The 20,579-nt window shown below is 28.4% G+C and overlaps 1 protein-coding gene across 1 annotated transcript in view; it reads left to right on the forward strand.

Moving 5' to 3' along the window:
• LOC100201659 (afadin) overlaps window positions 1–20,579 on the forward strand; it is a 68,754-nt gene that overhangs the window by 3,205 nt on the left and 44,970 nt on the right. The window contains exons 2-5 of the mRNA XM_065794029.1: window positions 647–925; window positions 8,699–8,891; window positions 8,983–10,261; window positions 17,567–17,717. Coding sequence (XP_065650101.1) covers window positions 815–925; window positions 8,699–8,891; window positions 8,983–10,261; window positions 17,567–17,717 — 1,734 coding nt within the window. The 5' untranslated portion in view covers window positions 647–814. The remainder of the gene's footprint in view (window positions 1–646; window positions 926–8,698; window positions 8,892–8,982; window positions 10,262–17,566; window positions 17,718–20,579) is intronic.

Consider the following 20,579-nt stretch of genomic DNA (forward strand, 5'->3'; position numbering starts at 1 on the left):
AGCAATGTTTTGCAAGCTAATTATTAATTTTATTTAAATTGTTTTGTAAAATCTTGAAAAACCTGTTATTTGAGTGTGTCATAGGGTTGACATGGCGTTAACCCTCAACAGATAATATATTATCATCATTTTAAAAAATTACATAAAAATAAATATTAAAAAAGTTTTTCTATAGTGTCCTAATGCACTATTTTCAAAATTTAAGTGACGTTAAGTTTTTTTTTTGAAAAATATAGCAACTTTTACTGTTAATTTAAATTTTAAAGTTCCACAAAACCTAAAACCCCAATTATTGATGGTAAAAAAAAAAAAAAAAAAAAATGTGAAAAGAAGATGTAAAAAAATAATGGAAAAAAACCCTCTGGAATGATTGTTGAAAAATAATGAATGATGATTTCATTATAAGTAGTGAAAAATTTCTAAATGTTAAATTCTAAAATCGCTAGATTTCTATTCGTCCCGAATGCTTTGAATTTTATAATATTGCTTAATCTTGGTCTGAGTTATGAATCTACTTATATGAGAAACGGGCTGTTGATTTTAATATTCGTTATTGGACAGAAATTTAAAGTGTTTTGATTTGAATAGATAAGCCGTTAACAAAAATATAATTTTTGCTTTTATCGTTATATTTTTATATTTCTAGCTTACATGACAACAGTGTACATGTTTGGTACTGGAGAGTCGGTCAGCGGATGTCTCATATATCAACAACATTACTAAAATTGGGAGCTTGAGACAAAAAATGAAACCTCTAATCTTAAATCAAAATTATGTTTAAAAGTATACATTAGTTTAAGAGATTTAAACTCTCATGGATCCTGAATTTGTGCAAGATCTACAAGATCCCGATTATGTTGAAGCTTTTATAAAAGAATGGAACGAAAGCCGTTTAGATATGTTTGCCCTCAGTCCACCAAACGAGGTTTGTAAATATACATGTTTCAGCATGATTTCATAACTGTTAAAATTTTTTTATTACTTTAAGCGTTAGAGTGAATGAATTTTTTTTATATCATTTTCACTTAAGTTTTATTTATCAGAAATTGTTCTTTAAACATGAGCACTCTGTAATCAAGAATAAATACATGGCAAAAGCATGATAATAAATTTATTTAATAAAAGAATATAAGTAGTAAACTTTTATAAAGTATGTAAAGTTGATTATTAAAATAAGGTTTCTGAAAAATATATATCTTGGTGTATTATATACCTTAATATCAACCTTATACAAGCCAGCAAATAATAATTTAAAATGTCAAAGTATTTTATTCAAATTTAAAAATGATACTGTGAGCTAAAAGAATAGTCTTGCTGGATACAACAGACTCTGGATACTCTGGATACAACAGACTCTGGATACTCTGGATACAACAGACTCTGGATACTCTGGATACAACAGACTCTGGATACTCTGGATACAACAGACTCTGGATACTCTGGATACAACAGACTCTGGATACTCTGGATACAACAGACTCTGGATACTCTGGATACAACAGACTCTGGATACTCTGGATACAACAGACTCTGGATACTCTGGATACAACAGAGTATCCAGAGTTACAGAGTAAAATAATAAAGAATAATTCCATGTTTTTGTTTTTTTTTATCTCAGTCTCAGAGATAAAAAATATCTTTTTTTATGTGTTGTTTATTTTTTAAACCACTGAAAGAATTTTAGCTATAATTACTGTTTAATTTTATACATAAAATTTTTTTCTTTCTATAACTATTGGGTAATGTTACAAAATATTGGTGTGAAATCATTTTATTATTTTGCTTTAAAAAAATCTGTGAGTTTTTATAAGATTAATCAGTTCATTTCTCTTAACAAAGATTAAATGAACACTTAATATTTTTTAAATGCATTCAATATTTTTTAAACTTTTATTTAGTATTTACATATTATTTACTAAAATAATTAATTCTAAATTAATTAAAAATACAAAGAATATTCTTAAGTTCTACATACTTTTTAAGAACGTATCTGTAAAAAGATCTAATTACATCTTATTTTCATTTTAAAAAATTTTAATAGTTTATTTTGCATCTATGTTTTAAATTTTTTTTTTCTATATTTTTAGTATTTCTTTCTTGCCTTCCATGTCAATATCCTGTTTAAACTGAAACATAATTGGCTATTTTCATAGACACGTCTAAACAACACATTAGCATGAACAATAGTTTTAATAATAATGACACTATAAAAATGCTATACAAACTATTTAATTTTAATGACTTGAGTGAGATATTATTGGTATTCATGGTAAAGAGATTGTAGGAAGGTATTTTGTTCTATTTTTTCAAAAATGAAAACCTATCAAACTCTTATAAGAGTTTATTAGGATTTCATTCTTGGGTCAAATCATTATATTTCAACCAATTTGAAGAAAACTTTGTGGGTCACCATCTCTGATTTTCCTAATTTTTACATATTGTTGTGTGCATTATGTAGATAGGTTAAATTTGAAATTTCAGACAAGTACAACAGTTCAGAAATTATAGCTTTAGAAACATGACACAGTGTCCCCCCTTGATTTATAAATGGTCACAACAGACTACTTTAGAGCTGTATAACTTTTTTCTCACTTTCAACAAGTGTCTCGTTTTTTCTAGAACTATTTTCTGGATAGTTCTCTTCTTAAAAAAGTGTTTTTTATTAACTTGTGTTAAATTAGAAAAAAATTATGACCTCAACTTTTAAAAAAATCCTAAAAATGCTAAAATATGCCAAAATGAAACTTACTGTAGCATTATTCTATTCATCCACAAGTCTTTACAGATAAGTTTTCTGATTAGCTACTACTGTCTGCAATAAATGCGCAAAATATAGGCAGCTTGTTGCAGTTTAGAACTCAAATATATCTAAAAGCAAAATATTCACTCGCCTAAAAAGTCTAATTTTCAGCCATTTTGAGATGCTTGTAAATTTTTCCTACACTTTATTTTGATCTAAGTTTAACAGCATATAAGTCCATTAGACTCAACTATCTGAAAATTCAAACATTATAAACTTGTCAAATTCACACCAAAAATGCCAGCATTTTCAAATAACCCTATTTTTCAATTATCAACTGTTGATTAATTTCAAAATGAAACCATTATTTCTTTAAATTCTATTTGATTATAAGTAATCAGTGGTCTGTATGTGGTCTGGACCCCCAGAAAATATAAATGCATGCAAAATATATGTAAAGAACTTGTAATAAGTGAAAGTTAACATTAAACTATTATGGAAACTTTGTAAATCATGATATTGTCAAAAATGACTTGAAATATTTTATACAGTTTTAATATGTTTTAGTTTACTAGTGGTAACAGAATGTAAAATTATAGCAGTGGTAATGTAATGTAAAATTATAGTAGTGGTATTAAAGCTACGAGAGATTTTTCTTAAGATCACTAAGTAAGAAAGGTAATGAAAGATAAATAAGTTTTTAAATTTGTATTATATTTTTGAATAGTGGTTTTTAATTTATACAATTTTTTCAAGTGTTTAAAACCCTATAAAATAAAGAACTAGTCAAAATAATAACTCAAGGTTCACTTATATTCACTCATTAAATTATAACTCAAGAAATCATTCAAAAATTATTTCACTTATTGTTTCTTATATAATTGTCTAAAAAATAAGAAAAAATAAGTTAACCAAAATTAAGTAAACTTAATAAGTATTTATATTATTACTAATTTACGAAGCTGACATAATACATAGACAACATAAAAAATGCTAGTTGTCTATAGTAGAGAAAGATGATGCATTATTCTTTAATATACAAATAAAACTGATGGAGTAATAAAAGAAAAATTCTAAATAGTAGCTTAGATCGCCCTCTTTTTTATAAACTGGGGGTCCTATAAGTGTTGATTAAAGTTGTGCATGTGTCAGCCAAAAATAAATCCTTGAAATTCGACATGTGCATTAAAATTATATGCAGTAGTGGTGTAGTGGTAAAGCGCTTGCTTCATAAGCGAGAGGTTCCGAGTTCGATCCCCACCACATCCCTGGTAGTACCGCGCAGCAGCCTTGTTTGTCAAGGTTCGTGTTTTGGAGTTATAGAATTGAGAGAGGGTTATAACCTCTATTAAGTAGCCTCCTTATCTGTAATGGCCTTCTTGGCCTTGAGGAGGTGAATAACAAAAAAAAAACATATATATATATATATATAAAAATTTAAGAAACAGAATAGCAGCCCTCAGAATAAGGAAAAATGAAGTTGGGTATAATTTGCCAACCTTAATCTGTTGGAGGTCGGTATCAGGTCGACAAAATAATTTAATACAAAAGTTTTACCGTAAAATATAGAAATAAGGGCAGCGATTTTTTGCTCAAAATCTTTTAAGTCGGCACTTAGGTCAGCATTGCCTAATGCCACCCTTAATTCCAAGGGCGCAACAAGAAATTAATTTAAATAGGATTAAAAAAAAATAGATGCTAGGTTACCATACGTCTGGCTTTTATGGGGAAGAATACAGCACCAAACCTGAAAAAAAAAATTTTTTGACTGCGTTTTCCTTCGTAAAAGCCAGACATCTGGCAACCCTAGTAATATAAAACTTAATCGTAATCATTGTTGAGGATATTTAAAATAGTTAAAATTTTATTTTCCACACTGTGTTAGATATATTTGCAATGATTGACTTATGACATTCATCAAATCTACTAAAAGAAAGTCTGAATAAATAAATGCTGCATATTCAGCAATAATTATATAATCAATTGCATTGCATATTTGGTTTTCTTAATTATAAGCCTCCTTGTAATCGATTCTGAGAAATGAAAAATCATTTATCTTTATGTAAAGTAAAACTGTTAGTATGATCATCTTTTGTGTTGTCACACAGCTCTGGTGTACTGCTAAGATCACATGTGATTTGCTTAAAATCTACTAGTAAAAATAACACCTATTATAATGCCCTATTTTTGTTATCAGAAATAAAATATTACCTGTTGGAACATTACAGAGTTATATGTTAAAATTATTTTTTCTCATTTTTATGAATATTTTTTTCATCTTATTGCATATTTGTAACTTTTTATGTAAAAAGTTTCCAACTGGAACATATAATTTTCTAATCTAGCTATCTCCTTGTTATTGGTTTTATTATAAGCATTATATTTGAGCTTCGTTTGGTTTTAGGTTTTGCTTTTCATTTGTTTGCAACCTTAAAATATACTAATACGTTCACTGTAATATTTTGTTTTTAATTTTTTGTTTATATCTTGAATTTGAAAATGTTTATTTTTGTTTTTAAAATAGAAAATCATTTATTTTTTTCATGTCATTTGATACAATGCTATTAAATATCAAGAAAAGAGCTGAAATAAAAAGAAAACCACTTAGGAACTTTTAGCTCTTAAGTGATTTTTTTAAATCTCCTGTAGTCATAACAATTTGTTTCTACTAAATAATAAAGTTATAATTTATTCCACTAATGGCCTTTCATAAAGTTCTATAATAAAGCTATTCTTTTTTCTTCCTTTTGTCAATCTTAATATATCTCAATGTTTTTAACTACTTGCTAGTATACTGATAACACAAACTTATTTCAAGACCTTTTTTTAAAAAAAATAAATATTTGTGCATATGAAAATGTTTATTTAATAGATGGCTGTAGCATATAGTAATATAAGTATATTCAACTGGTGATTGGCAATATATTCATAAATTTCTAATAAAGTATCATCAGTTTAAATTAAAAAGGTAATTTAAAAAATATTTTTATCAAAATAAAGATATTAAAAATTAGATTAACATTTTTTTAAGATACATTGTTTAGATCATTTTAAAAAATATTTTGGGTTGTAAAAGCTGTTAAAACAAACCACCTGACTTAATAAATGGATAAAAGCTCATGTGGTTTACAGCAACATTACAGCGATGTTATAATAGTTGGAGGCTGGATGCAAGAGCAGGTCCAACTATGTTTATAATGCGCTTTTACACCTTGTCTAAAAGAGAAAGGGCATCATTGGAAGATCCGCCCCAGATATGGCAACAGTATTCCATACAAGGACAGATTTGAAATTTGTAGATATAAAGAATAGAATCCTGAGTAAGAAAGTGTCGAGCTTGAAAAAGAGATGCAACCTTAGCAGATGCTAATGTATATATAGATAAAATAAATTTTCATTGACTAATCATTAACATTGTTATCAAGTAACTAATACAATTTAATATGTTTGAAATTACAGCATTTTGTCTTCTTTTTTTTATGACATACTATCTGAAATATGACATAAGATTTATTTTTTTTAATACAAATTTTTTAGTATGTTGTCTTTTATTATATTTGGTATAAATGAGGTAATGTAATATTGCTTATATTTGTTCTCTGAACATTCATTTTTTTCATTTTTTTTTTGAAATAGTCAATTATATTTTTGATTTTTGTTGTCAAAATTAATTAATATATATAGATAAAATTATTCAATATTTTATTTAAAATGAAATCATCTTTTTTGGTTAATCTCTAAGTTTTCTCACTTTAATTTTTTATAGTTAAAAACTATTTATTATTATACAAGCCTTACCAGGAAACCCGTGCGGTTTTTCGTCTTGTATGTCCACGCATGAATATTTTATTTTAGGCAATTTGGTCACAGCCATTTGCAAGTTTTTTTATATTAGGCATTGCGGAAAAAACTAAGTTTCAAAAACAAAGAAAGTAAAACAAACAAAATAAGAAATTAATATAAATTTAAATACAAAAAAATAAAAAATAATTCAAATAATTTGTGTACTGTTTTTATTTCTTTAAAGTGTTATTACTTTTAACAACAAAACTTGATAAGGCAAAGCAAAAAAAAAATCCAGTTTTAAGTTGACATTAAAAAGAATGATTTGTCCTATGTTTTATTTGTTTTTTATTTAAAGAAGCAAGGCGAAAATATAAAATGCTATCTGTTTGTAAAATATATTTGTATAATTTTAATGTAACAAGTATATATTGTCTCAATATGAAAACGTCTATGTAATGCATGTGTATACTATATGTATAACTTTTTTTTATTATATAATTATATGTATTTGTTCATAAGTATGCGCACGTTTAGCTTATTTGGATAAGGCGTTTACTTCATACATGATATGTTTGGATTTTGAATCCCACCTTCGTCAATTTTTTAAAATTGTTTTTCTTCAAAATACCGCAGGTTATATATTTGCGTTGTAACCATTTATCTTTTTGTATATAAAAATCTTTTTGTCGTATGATTATGAATGATATGCATCTCTTCAAATTCAGATTTTTTATACCATTTAAGCCTTTCAATGTATTTTCTAAGTATGGCACACATATATATACATAGTTTTGAAGCTTCAATTAGGCCATTCCGTCTACACGTTTTTTACATAGCCCTAATTGTTTCATATTACCTTTCTACTCCTGCACGTTTTTTATCCCTGATCTTTAAGCGCTTTGTAATTTTGGATACTATTGCTTTTTAATATTCCGCTTAGTGCATTTAGTTCTACCCGCCCCCTCCCTTTGGTCTATTATGTTATTGGTGAACAATTAATAATAATAATTGTTATTAATTGTTATTCAATTATTAATAATAATTGTTAATAGTGGTTTACGTATATACCAATAACATAGTAAACCAAAAGGGAGGGTAGAAAAACAAACAAAAATTTGGGAAGAGGTAGGATTCAAACCACAGACATACTGAGTATGAAGTAAACACCTTACCCAATTGAGCTAAACGTGTGTATACTTAATAACAAATAAATATAATTATATAATAAAAAAAAGTTATACATTAAAGTATATGCATGCATTACATAGAAATTTTCATATAGGGACAATATATACTTGTTACATTAAAATAATACAAATGTATTTTACAGATAGCAATTTATATTTTCGCTTTCCTTCTTTAAATAAAAAACAAATAAATTATAGGACAAATCATTCTTTTTACTGTCGATTTAAAACTGTTATTTTGCTTTGCTTATCAAATTTTGTTGCTGAAAGTAAAAACCACAATAAAGACACAAAAATAAAAACAGTATACAAATTATTTAAATTATTAATTTTTTTTTATTTATTTAAACAGAATAAATATTATTTTAATTTCCTATTTTGTTAGCTCTGCTAACAAAATTTTTGTAAAACTTAGTTTTTTGCCCAATACCTAATATAAAAAAACTTGCAAACGGTCGTGACCAAGTTGTCTAAAATAAAATACACACAAGACAAAAAACCTTATGCAATTCCTGGGAAGGTTTGTTATATGTTTTTGAACTTGCTAATGATTAAAGTGTGAAACATTGCTTCTTCACTGAAATTTATTAAAGCACATGATATTATTTTAAAATTTTATTAATAAATTTTTTTTTTTTTATTGAAGATCAATAATCAAAATTTTTTTCATAAATATATTTATTTTGGTAACTCCTAATCATACAAATTTTTAATTTCATAATTTCCTTCAATATTTTGCTTTTTTAATTTAGCAGAAACCTTTAAATATAAAATGCTAAAAGTTAAGCAGTTACTCTACCACAATATTATATAGTTTACCATACTTTACATAATCTACCATACTAGCTTTACATAATCTGTTGACTTTTATTCTCTCAATTTGATTATTTGACAACTCAAGTCAAAAGTTGATTTATTTTTATGCATGAAACTTCTTTCTTTAAATGTTAAATTTATTTTTAAAATTTGAAGTTTTTAATCATAGGATTTGCAGTTTTCTGGAGTTATGCGGTTTTATTTTCAAGACAGAGGTCAAAAAGCTGTTACAAAATGTATTCGAGTGAATAATGAACAGACTGTGCGTAATATAATGCCAATTCTCATTGAAAAGTTTTGTCCTGATATGAAAATGTTAGCTACTCCAAATTATGAACTATATGAAATTCATGGAACTGGAGGTAATTTTTATTAATTTAAAATATTTTTAAAGTAAAGGTTAGTATAAATTCCATCTTTTGTTTTAAATGATAAAAATATTTTTTTCTTTAGATGTTAGAAAATTAAGTCTAGATGAAAAACCACTTCTTGTTCAACTTTTTTGGCATAAAGATGATAGAGAAGGTCGGTTTGTATTAAAAGATGGAAATGTTAAGATACAGCCACTTAAGTTTTTTGAAATAAACCAAGATGAAGGACAGTTAAAAAGGCGGCTATCTCGTAGAGAGAAAAAAGATTTAAAAAAAAAACGCAAAGAAGAATATGACCTTCGCAGTAAAAATAATGATAAAGCTCTTGTTGATAAAGTTTATAATGAACTTCCTGAGAGTAGTCTCACTAGAACAATATCTAATCCTGAAGCAGTTATGCGAAGAAGGCGTCAGCAAAAGCTTGAGAAAAGGATTAAAGAGTTTCAAAATAAAGAAGGACCTCAAACAGGTGGAATTTTAAAAATATTTGCAGAGAGCTTAAAGCCCGAAATTCCTTATAAAACTATTTTAGCTTCTGTTAAAGACAATGCTGAAACTGTAATAATTGCAGCATTAGATAAATTTTTAATAACAAAAGAACATCCTAATAATTTCTGTATTGTCATGGCAATTATACCCCCTGCAGACTCAAAAGATTCTGTAAATCTTTGTAAAGAGAGAGTTATTAGGGCTCATGATTGCCCTTTAGCTATTCAGAATAGTTGGCCTAAGTCAAAAGGTATTTTAACTTTTCATTTAAGAAGAAAACATGGTGTACCAGAGCCCCCTCCAGCTCCAAAGGAAGTTGCGACAACAAAAAGATCGCTTAGCCTGTCAATGAACTCAAAAAAAAGTAAAGTTGAACTTCCGAAAACTCCACCTGCCCAACAGCCTTCTGATGCCCGAAGAGGAACATCTGACAATATTAGCAAGGATTTAATGCCTTACTTTTTAGAACTTACTCCTGAAGGAAAAGAAATAAACTATAAACCAAAAATATATTATATAAAACCACATGAAACTGTTATCGGAAGTAGTAGAAATCCTTCTTCAGATGTGCAGTACATGCAACTTTTTTCACCTAAAATTCTTCCATCACATTGTTCAATTGTAAATGCAGATGGAACTGTGTCTATGGTACCTCATGGTCCTGATGCAGATGTACGTATACTTGGTAAAAGAATTTACGACACTTCACTGTTAAAATCAGGTGATATCGTACAATTTGGTGGGCTTCATACGTTTCGATTTTGTAACCCTTTAGATGATGCTGATGATGCAAGCAGCATAGCTAGTGGGGGATTCAGAGAATCACTAATAAATTCATCAAATAATGATTTACCATTATACAATAAAAAAGAGTAAGTGTTTTAATTATTATTTTTATAATAAAATTAAATGTAATATGTTTGTAATGAAATATTATGAACATAAATATGTCATAAAAACTTTTTGCTATATTGAATTAATAGAGCAGGGTGTCTGCCAGATCAGGTAAATCAGAGAAAACAGTGAAATTTAGATATCTGCATAAAATCAGGGAAAAATTGGGTTAAATTTTGGAAAAATATGATATTGCTCTTAGTTACTTTATATTGATTTATGGTTATTATACCTTGTTTTCCACTCACCCTCCTTTCGACCAGTATATACTTTGTTGGGCTGGTTCTTAGCAGCAATGGTGCATTTATATATAATGTTTGTGATTACACACTTTGCATTTATGGGGCTTTCTACTTCGTTTGAACAATTGTATTTTAGGTGATTTTTTTTTTGATTTTTTGAAAAAGGACTTTTTGTTGTTGTACTCTTTATTATTTTTTCAAATAATTTCATTACAACTCCAGCTAACTTTACAGCTGTGCCTTCAAAAATGTTTTTAAATTTTTTAGTTTGAATTAATATATTACGCTGTTTTTTAGTGCTTGTATTCATTGTATTTTTATATTGATTAAATATTAGTTCTTTTGAGAAGTTTTCCAAATCTCTATTGCATATTGAAGTAGTCTATTGCATGTTTAAGTATTTGTGGTGGGTGAAGTGAACTAAATATTGTAATTAAGTTATTTTAAAAAGTTTATGAGTGCTTTCAATTAAATAGAAAGTGACATCATGAAAGCTTAAGAAAAAATATAAAGATTTGTTTTTATGTTTTTGAAATCTTATATATTTAAAGTTTTGATTTATGTTTGGAGTATGGATTTTCAAATTTGTTCTGTTTAGTCTTGTCAGTTTTTGTAATCATCTCTTCTCATTAATTCATGTTTTGTAGTTATGTACTACAATTAAAAATTTGGTATATTAAAAATTTAAAAGTGAAGGCATTACAGAGAAATACTAACAACAAACAAATTTGTTATGTACTAATAAAAAATAGCAGAATAAAAAAAATCTTAAATTAAACTAGATTGATACATTTATAATATAATGGTATGCTTGTTTATTTGAAGAGGGGTATTTCTATTTAATATGAATACAATCTTTATTGGTTTTTGGTCAGGTTTGCATTCAAAATCTCAAAGCAGTTGTAATTAGTTAGATTTTTACAATTAATAGATGAATTTAAATATTTATAAACATTTTTTTGATGGTTTATCATTTGTATGGTGTCAAACTATTCTATATGTCAAATGTCTTTATTTTTTTCCAATACAACTGACATAACAGCCAGCACAAGAATAATTAAGAGGTAAAAATGGAGTTATTAATTTGCTTATTATTAAATTGCTTATTATTTTGTTCTTTATTGTTTTATAAAATGCAGTAAACTTTTTTTTTTTTTCATTTTAAAATATTGAACTGAAAAAACTCTAATTATCAGAATGATAAATGATATAAAATAAAAACCACTGACTAACAGAATGGAGTTTTTATCATTAAAATTGTAATAAACTTCATGGGTATAAACTTTTCATGCTGGGTCTATATATTTAAATTTTTCTTACATTCAAATTTTAAGTTTTTTGTTCACTAGAGCACATTTCAAAATATTTATTAAAGAAAATATTGAGTTTATTATTGCAAATATTAAGTTTATTATTGCAAGAAAGCGATGTAAAAAGGTGCTGTCAGATACTAAGTTCCATTATTCTCAGCTCCAGGGATGCGGAGTCCCAAAAAAGACTCCGGATTTGAAAGTTGCAAAAAGATTACTTTATCCTAGTATTTGGTATCCAGGAGCTCTAAAAATAGAAACAAGTGTTTGGTCTACTAATTGAAAAAAACTTAAGACTATTTGAATAGAGGAACAATCATTTTTTGAGCCCGGAGTCCTTAAGTATAATGGCGGCAAGGACTCCCGGACTCCAGGACTCCGGGCTTAAAGATAAGAAGTTTCAAGTCATTAAATCTCATGAATTTTTTTCTTATAGCAGATCATAAGTCAACAAACATGTTTAGAGCTTCTGGACACTAAAGACATGGAAAAAGTAGAGATATAAAGCCAGAGTCCTTTCGGGACTCTGCATCCCTGCTCAGCTCACTAAATTTTGTATCTTGTCTCAGAAGTTAGGCTCTAGAGACTTTTGAAAAAAAAAGTCTCTAGAGCATCGTTAACAAGGGTGGGTCTAGCATTCTATCTCTCATTCATGGAGCTGATCTTATTACCTCTCCCAAAGATAAGGCAGAACTATTTGCAAAGAACTTTTCTTCTAATTCGGCTCTTGAATTTTATGGTCATTTCCTTTAAACAGGTTAACCCATTGTTAGACATTCAAATCACTACAGCTTCTGTTTCTAAAGTCATATCTTGATTAAACTCTTCTACGACTTGTGGTCCAGACAACATTTCTGTCAGTCTTACAAAATTGTTCTCCAGAACTCTCTTCAATTCTCTCTAAACTGTTTAATAAGTGCTTGAGTGAATTTTGTTTTCCTGCCTGCTGGAAAATTGCATCTGTTGTTCCAATTTTCAAAATCTCCAGTGAACATCCTGAACCCTCCAATAATCGTCTGATCAGTCTTCGTTCTGTTATTAGCAAGGTTTTTGAGTCTTTGATAACCAAGTTTCTCACATCCTATCTTGAAACAAATAACTTACTGTCAGACAATCACTACGGTTTTTGATCCTCTCGCGCTACGGCTGACTTGCTAACTGCTGTTACTGAAAGATTTTATTGTTCATTAGATAAAGGCGGTGAGGCTAGGGTTATCGCTTTAGACGTGTCTAAGGCTTTCAACAAATTTGGCATGTTGGTCTTCTCCATAAGCTTGTTTCATATGGTGTGTCTGGGAAATTTTTGAGATAATCAAAAATTCTTTCTGACTGCTTTATTCAAATTATCCTTGAAGGCCAACACTCTTTTTCATTTCCAGTAACTTCTGAGGTACATCAAGGTTCTACCTTGGTCTTGTTTTATTTCTTATCTACATTAATGATCTTCCCGACAACCTTACCTCTAGAGTAACTCTTTTTACTGATGACTCAACTTTATACTCCTGTCTTGACAAAAAGTAATCTCTTATCTTTTGCTTAGAATAGGCAGCCAATCTTGAATCTGATCTCACTTCTGTAACAGATTGGGGCTCATAGTGGCTTGTAAGTTTTAACTCCAACAAAACTCAACATTCCTATATTAATAAATCGCAACCTTACTGAGTCCTTTTTTTTATGTCTTCTTAGATTATTGTTTACTACTGACTTTTCATGGAAACCATATATACAATCGATTGCTAATTTAGCATCAGCTAAGGTTGCTTCTCCCTACTGTTCTTGCCATTTTCTCTCTCCTGATTCCATTCTCTACTTCTACAAATTTCTTATTCGTTCCTGTATGGAATACTGTTGTTATATTTGGGCTGGTTCTTCTAATCATGTTCTTTCTCTTCTAGACAAGATCCATAATCGCATTGAAAAATGTATTTGGACCCGCTCTATCTGCTAAGTTTGAGCCTTTTTCCCATCGTTGTGAAGTTGCATCTTCAATCTTTATGTTTTCCTGATTTTTTTTTTGTAATCCACCTCCCAAGGCCAAGAAGGCCACTACAGATGAGGAGGCTACTTGTGGGTATAACCCTCTCCCAACTCTATAACTCCAAAACACGAAGCTTGACGAAAAGGCCGCTGCGCAGAGAAACAAGTTGAGCGCGGTACTACCAGGGACGTGGTAGGAATCGAACTCGGAACCTCTCGCTTATGAAGCAAGCGTTCTACCACTACACCACTACCGCATAGATATAGAACTTTTAACTTTTTAAGTCTTCTGTCAACGGTTTCCTTGCTCTATAACTCTATTCTTTTTTTCTAGTAACTCCCAACTTAATAGTGGTTGCTTGCAGCCTTGTTGGGAGTTAATCAGAATTAAAAAAAATATAAGTTGTTTTAGATTATAATATTAAAAAATTTATCTGGCTGAAATTTTGCAATGCATTGTTTTTATGATCATTAGCACAACTAGGGGTACTTTGTCGGAAATAAATTTGTATATTGTATGTTTATAGTAAGTTGTACCGTAAGGAGTTAAAAGACGATGAGAGGTGAGAGAAGAGTTTTAAGATGTTTTCTGAATAGAGGCTTAGAAATGCAAAAAAATGTGTTAATTTATTATCAAATTTTTTCACCCCTCCCCCCCCCCTTCCCTCCTTAAAAAAAAGCATTTTTTTAGGGGATTTTTTGTTTTGGAAGGTTTTTTGGATTTTTTATAAAAGATTTTTATAGACTTCTTGCTTGCTTATTTTTAACTTTTTTTTTAATGATTACAACTTTTCCAAAAAAAACTTAATTAGTTTTGTTTTAGTTTTTTTTAAATAATTTTATTAAATTGTGAATAGAGAGTAAAAGAGAAATGCAGATTTTATTATAAAAGTTCTTAACCAATTTACAATGGTTAGAAATGCTTGAAATAGCAAGTTAATTATTTTTTCTTTCTCTAGCAGCTATAATATGCAAAAATCAAAAAATTTTAAGCAAGAAATTATTTAAATTAAAAAATTTTCTATTTGCTTTTCAAACCTGTAGTAACATTTTTTTAATGAAAATAAATACAACACATATTTTTACACCCATTTGTAACACATTTTAGGATAGCCAGTGTCAAGGATCAAATCAATTTAATATCCAAAGGGGTATGTCAGGGGTTAAAGATTAAATGCAAAAATGTAAACTGATAGCTTGGAGAAAAAAAGGCTTAGAGGAAAAAGGCTGTGCATGCTTTTGTAGAGTTTTAAAAATTGTTAAAAAATGAAAGTCAAGTACTTTATATATGTTTTAATAACAGACTAATTTAAAATTCAGTTGAACTTTAGAGCATTTCTGACCACTGTGCAGTTGTTTGTTTTGAAGCATTTCTAACCACTGTGCAGTTTTTGACCACTGTGCAGTTAATTTTTTTTTTCAATCCAGTTTTGTTAAATTTAAAATTGGCAAACAACATTTTTATTTTTAATTTTTTTAAATTTAAAATTTATCTACCAAAGAATCCTGATTAAAATATTCCAAAATTTCTTGGTTAAGTGAGTTGACTGAAATAAATTAATGTAAAGGAGTTTTTTCAAAAAAATTTTATGGACAGCTATTGACTTCTGCATTGAATTAGTGAAAGAGAAGAATTACCAAAATAGCAGCAAGAATTTTTGCTGAATTAAAGAAATAAAAATTCAGAAAAAACTAATTATCAGATGAAAAAAGCAGGAAAACTAATGTTTTTATTACAAAATTTAAAACTTGAAGCATGTAATCAATATGTAAGCAAAACAACAACTAGTCTTGCCAAAAGAATCACTAAATATTTTAGAAGAATCTCGCAAATCTTATTGATGTGAAAACACAAACACAACTTTTGAACATTATGATTCTATTATGAATTGAACCAAAAAATTATCTGGTGCTTAATTTAAGAAGAGAAGAAAACAACGCCAAGAAAGTGACAAGAAACAAACAAGAAAGTGACAAAACTGTTTCAAAAAGTGGTTGGTAACAAACTCAGTGGAAAAACAAATTATTTCAGAGGATATTTGTATTGAAGTTAATGACAATTCAACAGATCCTATAATTGACTTAAGTTCAGATCATCATTTGGAATTTGACAAATCAAAGATGTTCTTCAAGTTTTGGAATCCATTATCCACAATCCCATGACAAATGCTGTCACAGTTAGCAGTGCAAAAGAACTTCTCATTCAAATTGATTTCAGTTTTTTGTGTTTGTTGGATTTCTGGTGTCAAATTCTTTCTCTAATTGACTGGGAAAACAAACTGCTTCAGTCAAAAACCATTTCAATTGACATTGCCGCAAAAAAAATGAAAGGATTGAAGGCTTCCACTCAGAATCTTCGAGATGTTGGGGTGGAAAACATTATCAAAGGTGCCACAGAAAATGCTAACCAGAGCAGAATTGGTGGTGGCTTTCTAATCAAGAGGAAGCACAAAGTGAAGCACTTTATGAAACTGAAGATGATTCTCACCTTCTCACAGCAGAAACAGAATTTGGATCTTAGTGCAACCTTGTGTTTGACAGCATTATTGCACAAATTGAGTGACAGTTTAAGGCTGTCTGCTGTATCCTTTGATTTTGACTTCTTCAGTGGGCATTCACTTTCTAAAAGTTCAGTGGATGAACTCAAGAAAAAAGCTGCAAATTTATCTCAAATTTACAAGGCAAAGTTAGATTCTTCCGATTTCCAGTCAGAAATAGCAAACTTTAAATATCAAGCTGCCGCAAAGATGGACAACTTTGAAAATCTAGCCCGATCGACATTTTGCAGCTCATTCATAAATATTCTTTGACCGATGCTTATCCCAACACGGAAATTGCTATTTGCATCTTCCTCACCATACCAGTCACAGTTGCTACATGTGAGAGAAGTTTCAGTAAACTTAAGCTCATAAAAAACTATATGAGGTCAACAATGGGCCAAGAATATTTGTCTAGTTTGGCTATAATTTCAATTGAAAATGAAGTGGCAAACAACATTGATTTTGATGATGTCATTAGTAAATTTGCCTCAAGAAAAGCCAGAAAAGTGACATTAAACTAAAGTTTGTGCAACCTTAATGACAAATTTTACTTATAACTTGATGTGATAAATTTTGTGATCAATAAATCATTTTTTTCGTTTAATTTTTTTGAAGAGGGCAATTATCTTTTCTTGCCCGAAGCACAAAATTGGCTCGGTACAGCCCTGCTTTTATATAAGGATAGGTTTCTTCTATTAATCTCCATCGCTTTTTCATGTTTATTGCATTGTCTGTTACTATTCTTAAAAAATTTTCAAGTTTTATTTTTTCTTAATACCCTATGTATTTTATCTGCTATGTATTTAACAGAATGACTTGGTGAACCTGATATTTATTACTTTCATGTGATAAAATTATAGTTTAGTGTTTAGTTATATTATCAGAAAATTTTAAGTGATGAATTAAATTATAAGTTAGGCTTGAGAGAGAATTTGGTATTCATTCATAAAATAAAAATCTGATTTGATGAAATTTAATATTGATTATTTAATTCTCATTCATTCTATTAAATAATGTATATGAACTTAATTTTAAGGAAAAACTTAAATAAAAAAGATAGTATTTCAAAAAACATTTTTAATTAAAAAAAAAATAATTAAATTGTCACTGCATTTTATGAGAAAAAATTTTCTTTAAATTAATTTTTTCTTTGATTTTTATTCTTATTTTTAGGTATATATTTATTATGTTTGTTACTTTGATTTTTATTGTAGTACTCATTCTTCAATATCACCTGAAATGATGGAGCTCATTCTTAATGAAAAGGGGAGCATTGTTGACGATGACCACACTCTTGAAACAACCTTTGGTGTGAGTGGTGAAGTGGAAACAAACAAAACGAAAAAACAAATGTATTCTGCAAAGGTAAGATATTTCACTATAATACTAATATTAATAAATGCGATCTTAAAATAATAATAATTCTAATATTCTTACCTCATTTTGTATATTTCATTCATGAAACCAAAAAAAAGTCTTATCGAGCCATAGAAATTTTTATTATGTTTTTAGAAGATTTTTAAGTTTTTACTTTAAACTTCCAAATTCCTGCTAAATGAACAAATTATTTTCCTTTTTTTTTTTTTTTTTGCAGAACCAATAATTTTTTTCACTTGTTTTATCTTTTTGACATGCTCATCAATAGTTGTTTTGCAGTTGTTTTTGAAACTTGTATTAATCTAAAGGATAAGAGTACGCCAGCCATTTTCTTAACATTTCTGTTTTTTAGCATATAATGTTTAATTGAAAAATTATTCATTGCTTTTAATCTTAAGCATAAAGAAATTAAATGTTTAGTCACTCCACAGAATTTTAAAAATTGCTTTGATTATGTCTATAACTCCTCTCAAATCCTTATTTTTTATTCAACTTCTGTTTTGCTCTGTATCAGTTCTACATAGAAATGTTCTCATCAGTAAAAATCACTTTCCTAACAGAAAGAGTTTTGGTTTTTTTAAATCACAGTTAAAAGAACAAATGGTTGTATTATAGGTAAAACTCTGTTTATATCTTTACTCAAAATTTTGTGTTTGTGGAATTATTGTTTGATTGGTAACAGCATGGTAGTAAACACACAGGTGTATGTAAATATCTTATACTGAAATAGCCTGCTACCGGGGGCTTCAGTACATACATCGACTGAAAAATAGCCTGACTCGCATTGGAGTGCTGCTACATTGCCTGAGGGTTTGGCATGGGGCAGCAATCTTTTCTTTCACTATTCTTTGTTTTTTTTTCTTTTTCTGAAAATTCATATTTAATTAATGTAATAAAAATATGGTAGCAGTTTGTTACATAAATATGCTATAGTAGATATACTACTGTGATCAAAAAGTAAGGTGAAATTGTCATTTAATACTCCTGGGCATTATGAAGGTAGGTAATTTTTTTTTCCTAGGTTGGTTGGACTGTCTATAACATTTGCCAAGCGTCTATTTGTCAAAAGGTTTAATTATCTCTGAGTTACGTGTGTTTTTGTAAACAACCAAGAGTAAGTTTTTCAATTTCTACAGTGGGTGATTTTGTTGAACAAAGAACTTGCGTACAAATTTATACAAATGAATACTCTTGTGCAAACACATTGAAAATGTTGCGGAAGGCCTTTGGTGATCAAACTATGGCACAAAAAAACGTTTATAAGTGGTACAATAAGTTCATAGAAGGCCGAGAATATGTTGAAGACAAGTTGCGATCTGGACGACCATCAACATCTACTGGCGAAGGGCACATCCAAAAAATCAAAGATTTGATGCTTGAAAATCGTTGAAATTTTTTTACCGCTGGTGTGGTAACGCTGATGCTTAATAGCAATTAATCAAGTCACTGGTTTTATAAATACATTGCTTATTTTGTGGGCAATAATTCTTTCTAAAATCCTCATTACCTCACTAAAAAATTTTTTTCTCGATATGTACCATATTCTAGTAATCTCGATCTTCTTTACAATTTCCTTTTTTTTTTTTACAAATTTATTTGCATTTCAATTTGAATTACAATTTTATTTGTATTTTACCAACATAATTGTTTGAGTCTTTTAAAGCATACTTCATCAGATGTTTCTAGAAAGCTTTTTTTATGTTTTTCCATATACTTTTCACAATTCTTTTCTGAACTAATAAAATTTTTGTGAAAAAATCAGATCAAAGAAATTCTAGAGGCTAAACCAGTCTTCTAGCTTTAAATCTTAATTTTGACTGATAAAATAGTAATTAAAGATTTTTGTGTTAAATGTGCTTTTTAAGACAAAATGATAAATCTTTAAACAGTTGGCATATGAAAGTTTTTAAGTTATCATTGCTAATTGATAGAATCAAGGACGTATGTATAATGGTCATAAAGACATGACTGACCAGTTGGAAGCATTTAGTTTCAAAAACAAGGAATATGAACAGACTCTAACAACAGTTGTGGAATAACAAGGGTTGCTATTATCCTCTTTTTTCTGTAGGAAAATTACAATAAAAGTCTTAATTAGTTTAGCATCATGCTCTCTTACAGAAAAGAGAGGACAATATTAATATTTATTAAGAATTTTAAATATTAATAGTTTTTAAGAAACAATTGAAGAATTTACTACATTATAATATAATAATTTAATAGTTTTAATAGTTTTTTTAATGATGCCATTATAAATGAATTTATTTCAAACTAAATTCAAGAAATACTAAAACTTAACTATTAATTAAGTTAACAGTGTTATGTTATTAAGTTATGAGTTCAAAGCAATTATAAACAAACAAAAGAATTAAACAAGAAATTTATTCTTCAAAACAAGAAAATAAAAAAAAAGTAATGAAATGCAGCAGTGTCACCTTAGGCTTTAGTCACCTTTATGTGACTAAAGCATTGCTAATATCTAACTTGCTTATATCTAACTTGAGTTTCTGCTACAATTATTGGTAGTCTGATACCATTTTAATTTTTTATTTAAATTGATTTTTTTTTTTAACATCTTTCTTCCAACAAGGTTGCAAGCAACCACTATTAGAGTTAGAAATTACTAGAAGAGAAAAGATGAAGTTTATAGAGCAAGATAACAATTGACAGACAACTTAAAAGATTGCAAGTTACACGAATCAGAAAAGCAAGATAAAGGAAGCAAATTCCAATGAACTGATGTTCGAGGAAAAAAACTAGAGGAATAAGAGTTTTTAGAGCACTTAAAAATAGTCACAGAAAAAAGATAAAACTTAATTGAATGGTGACTAATTGCAGAATGAATTTTAG

This window comes from Hydra vulgaris, chromosome 03, assembly GCF_038396675.1.
Source record: "Hydra vulgaris chromosome 03, alternate assembly HydraT2T_AEP".
NCBI classification, from domain to species: Eukaryota; Metazoa; Cnidaria; class Hydrozoa; order Anthoathecata; family Hydridae; genus Hydra; species Hydra vulgaris.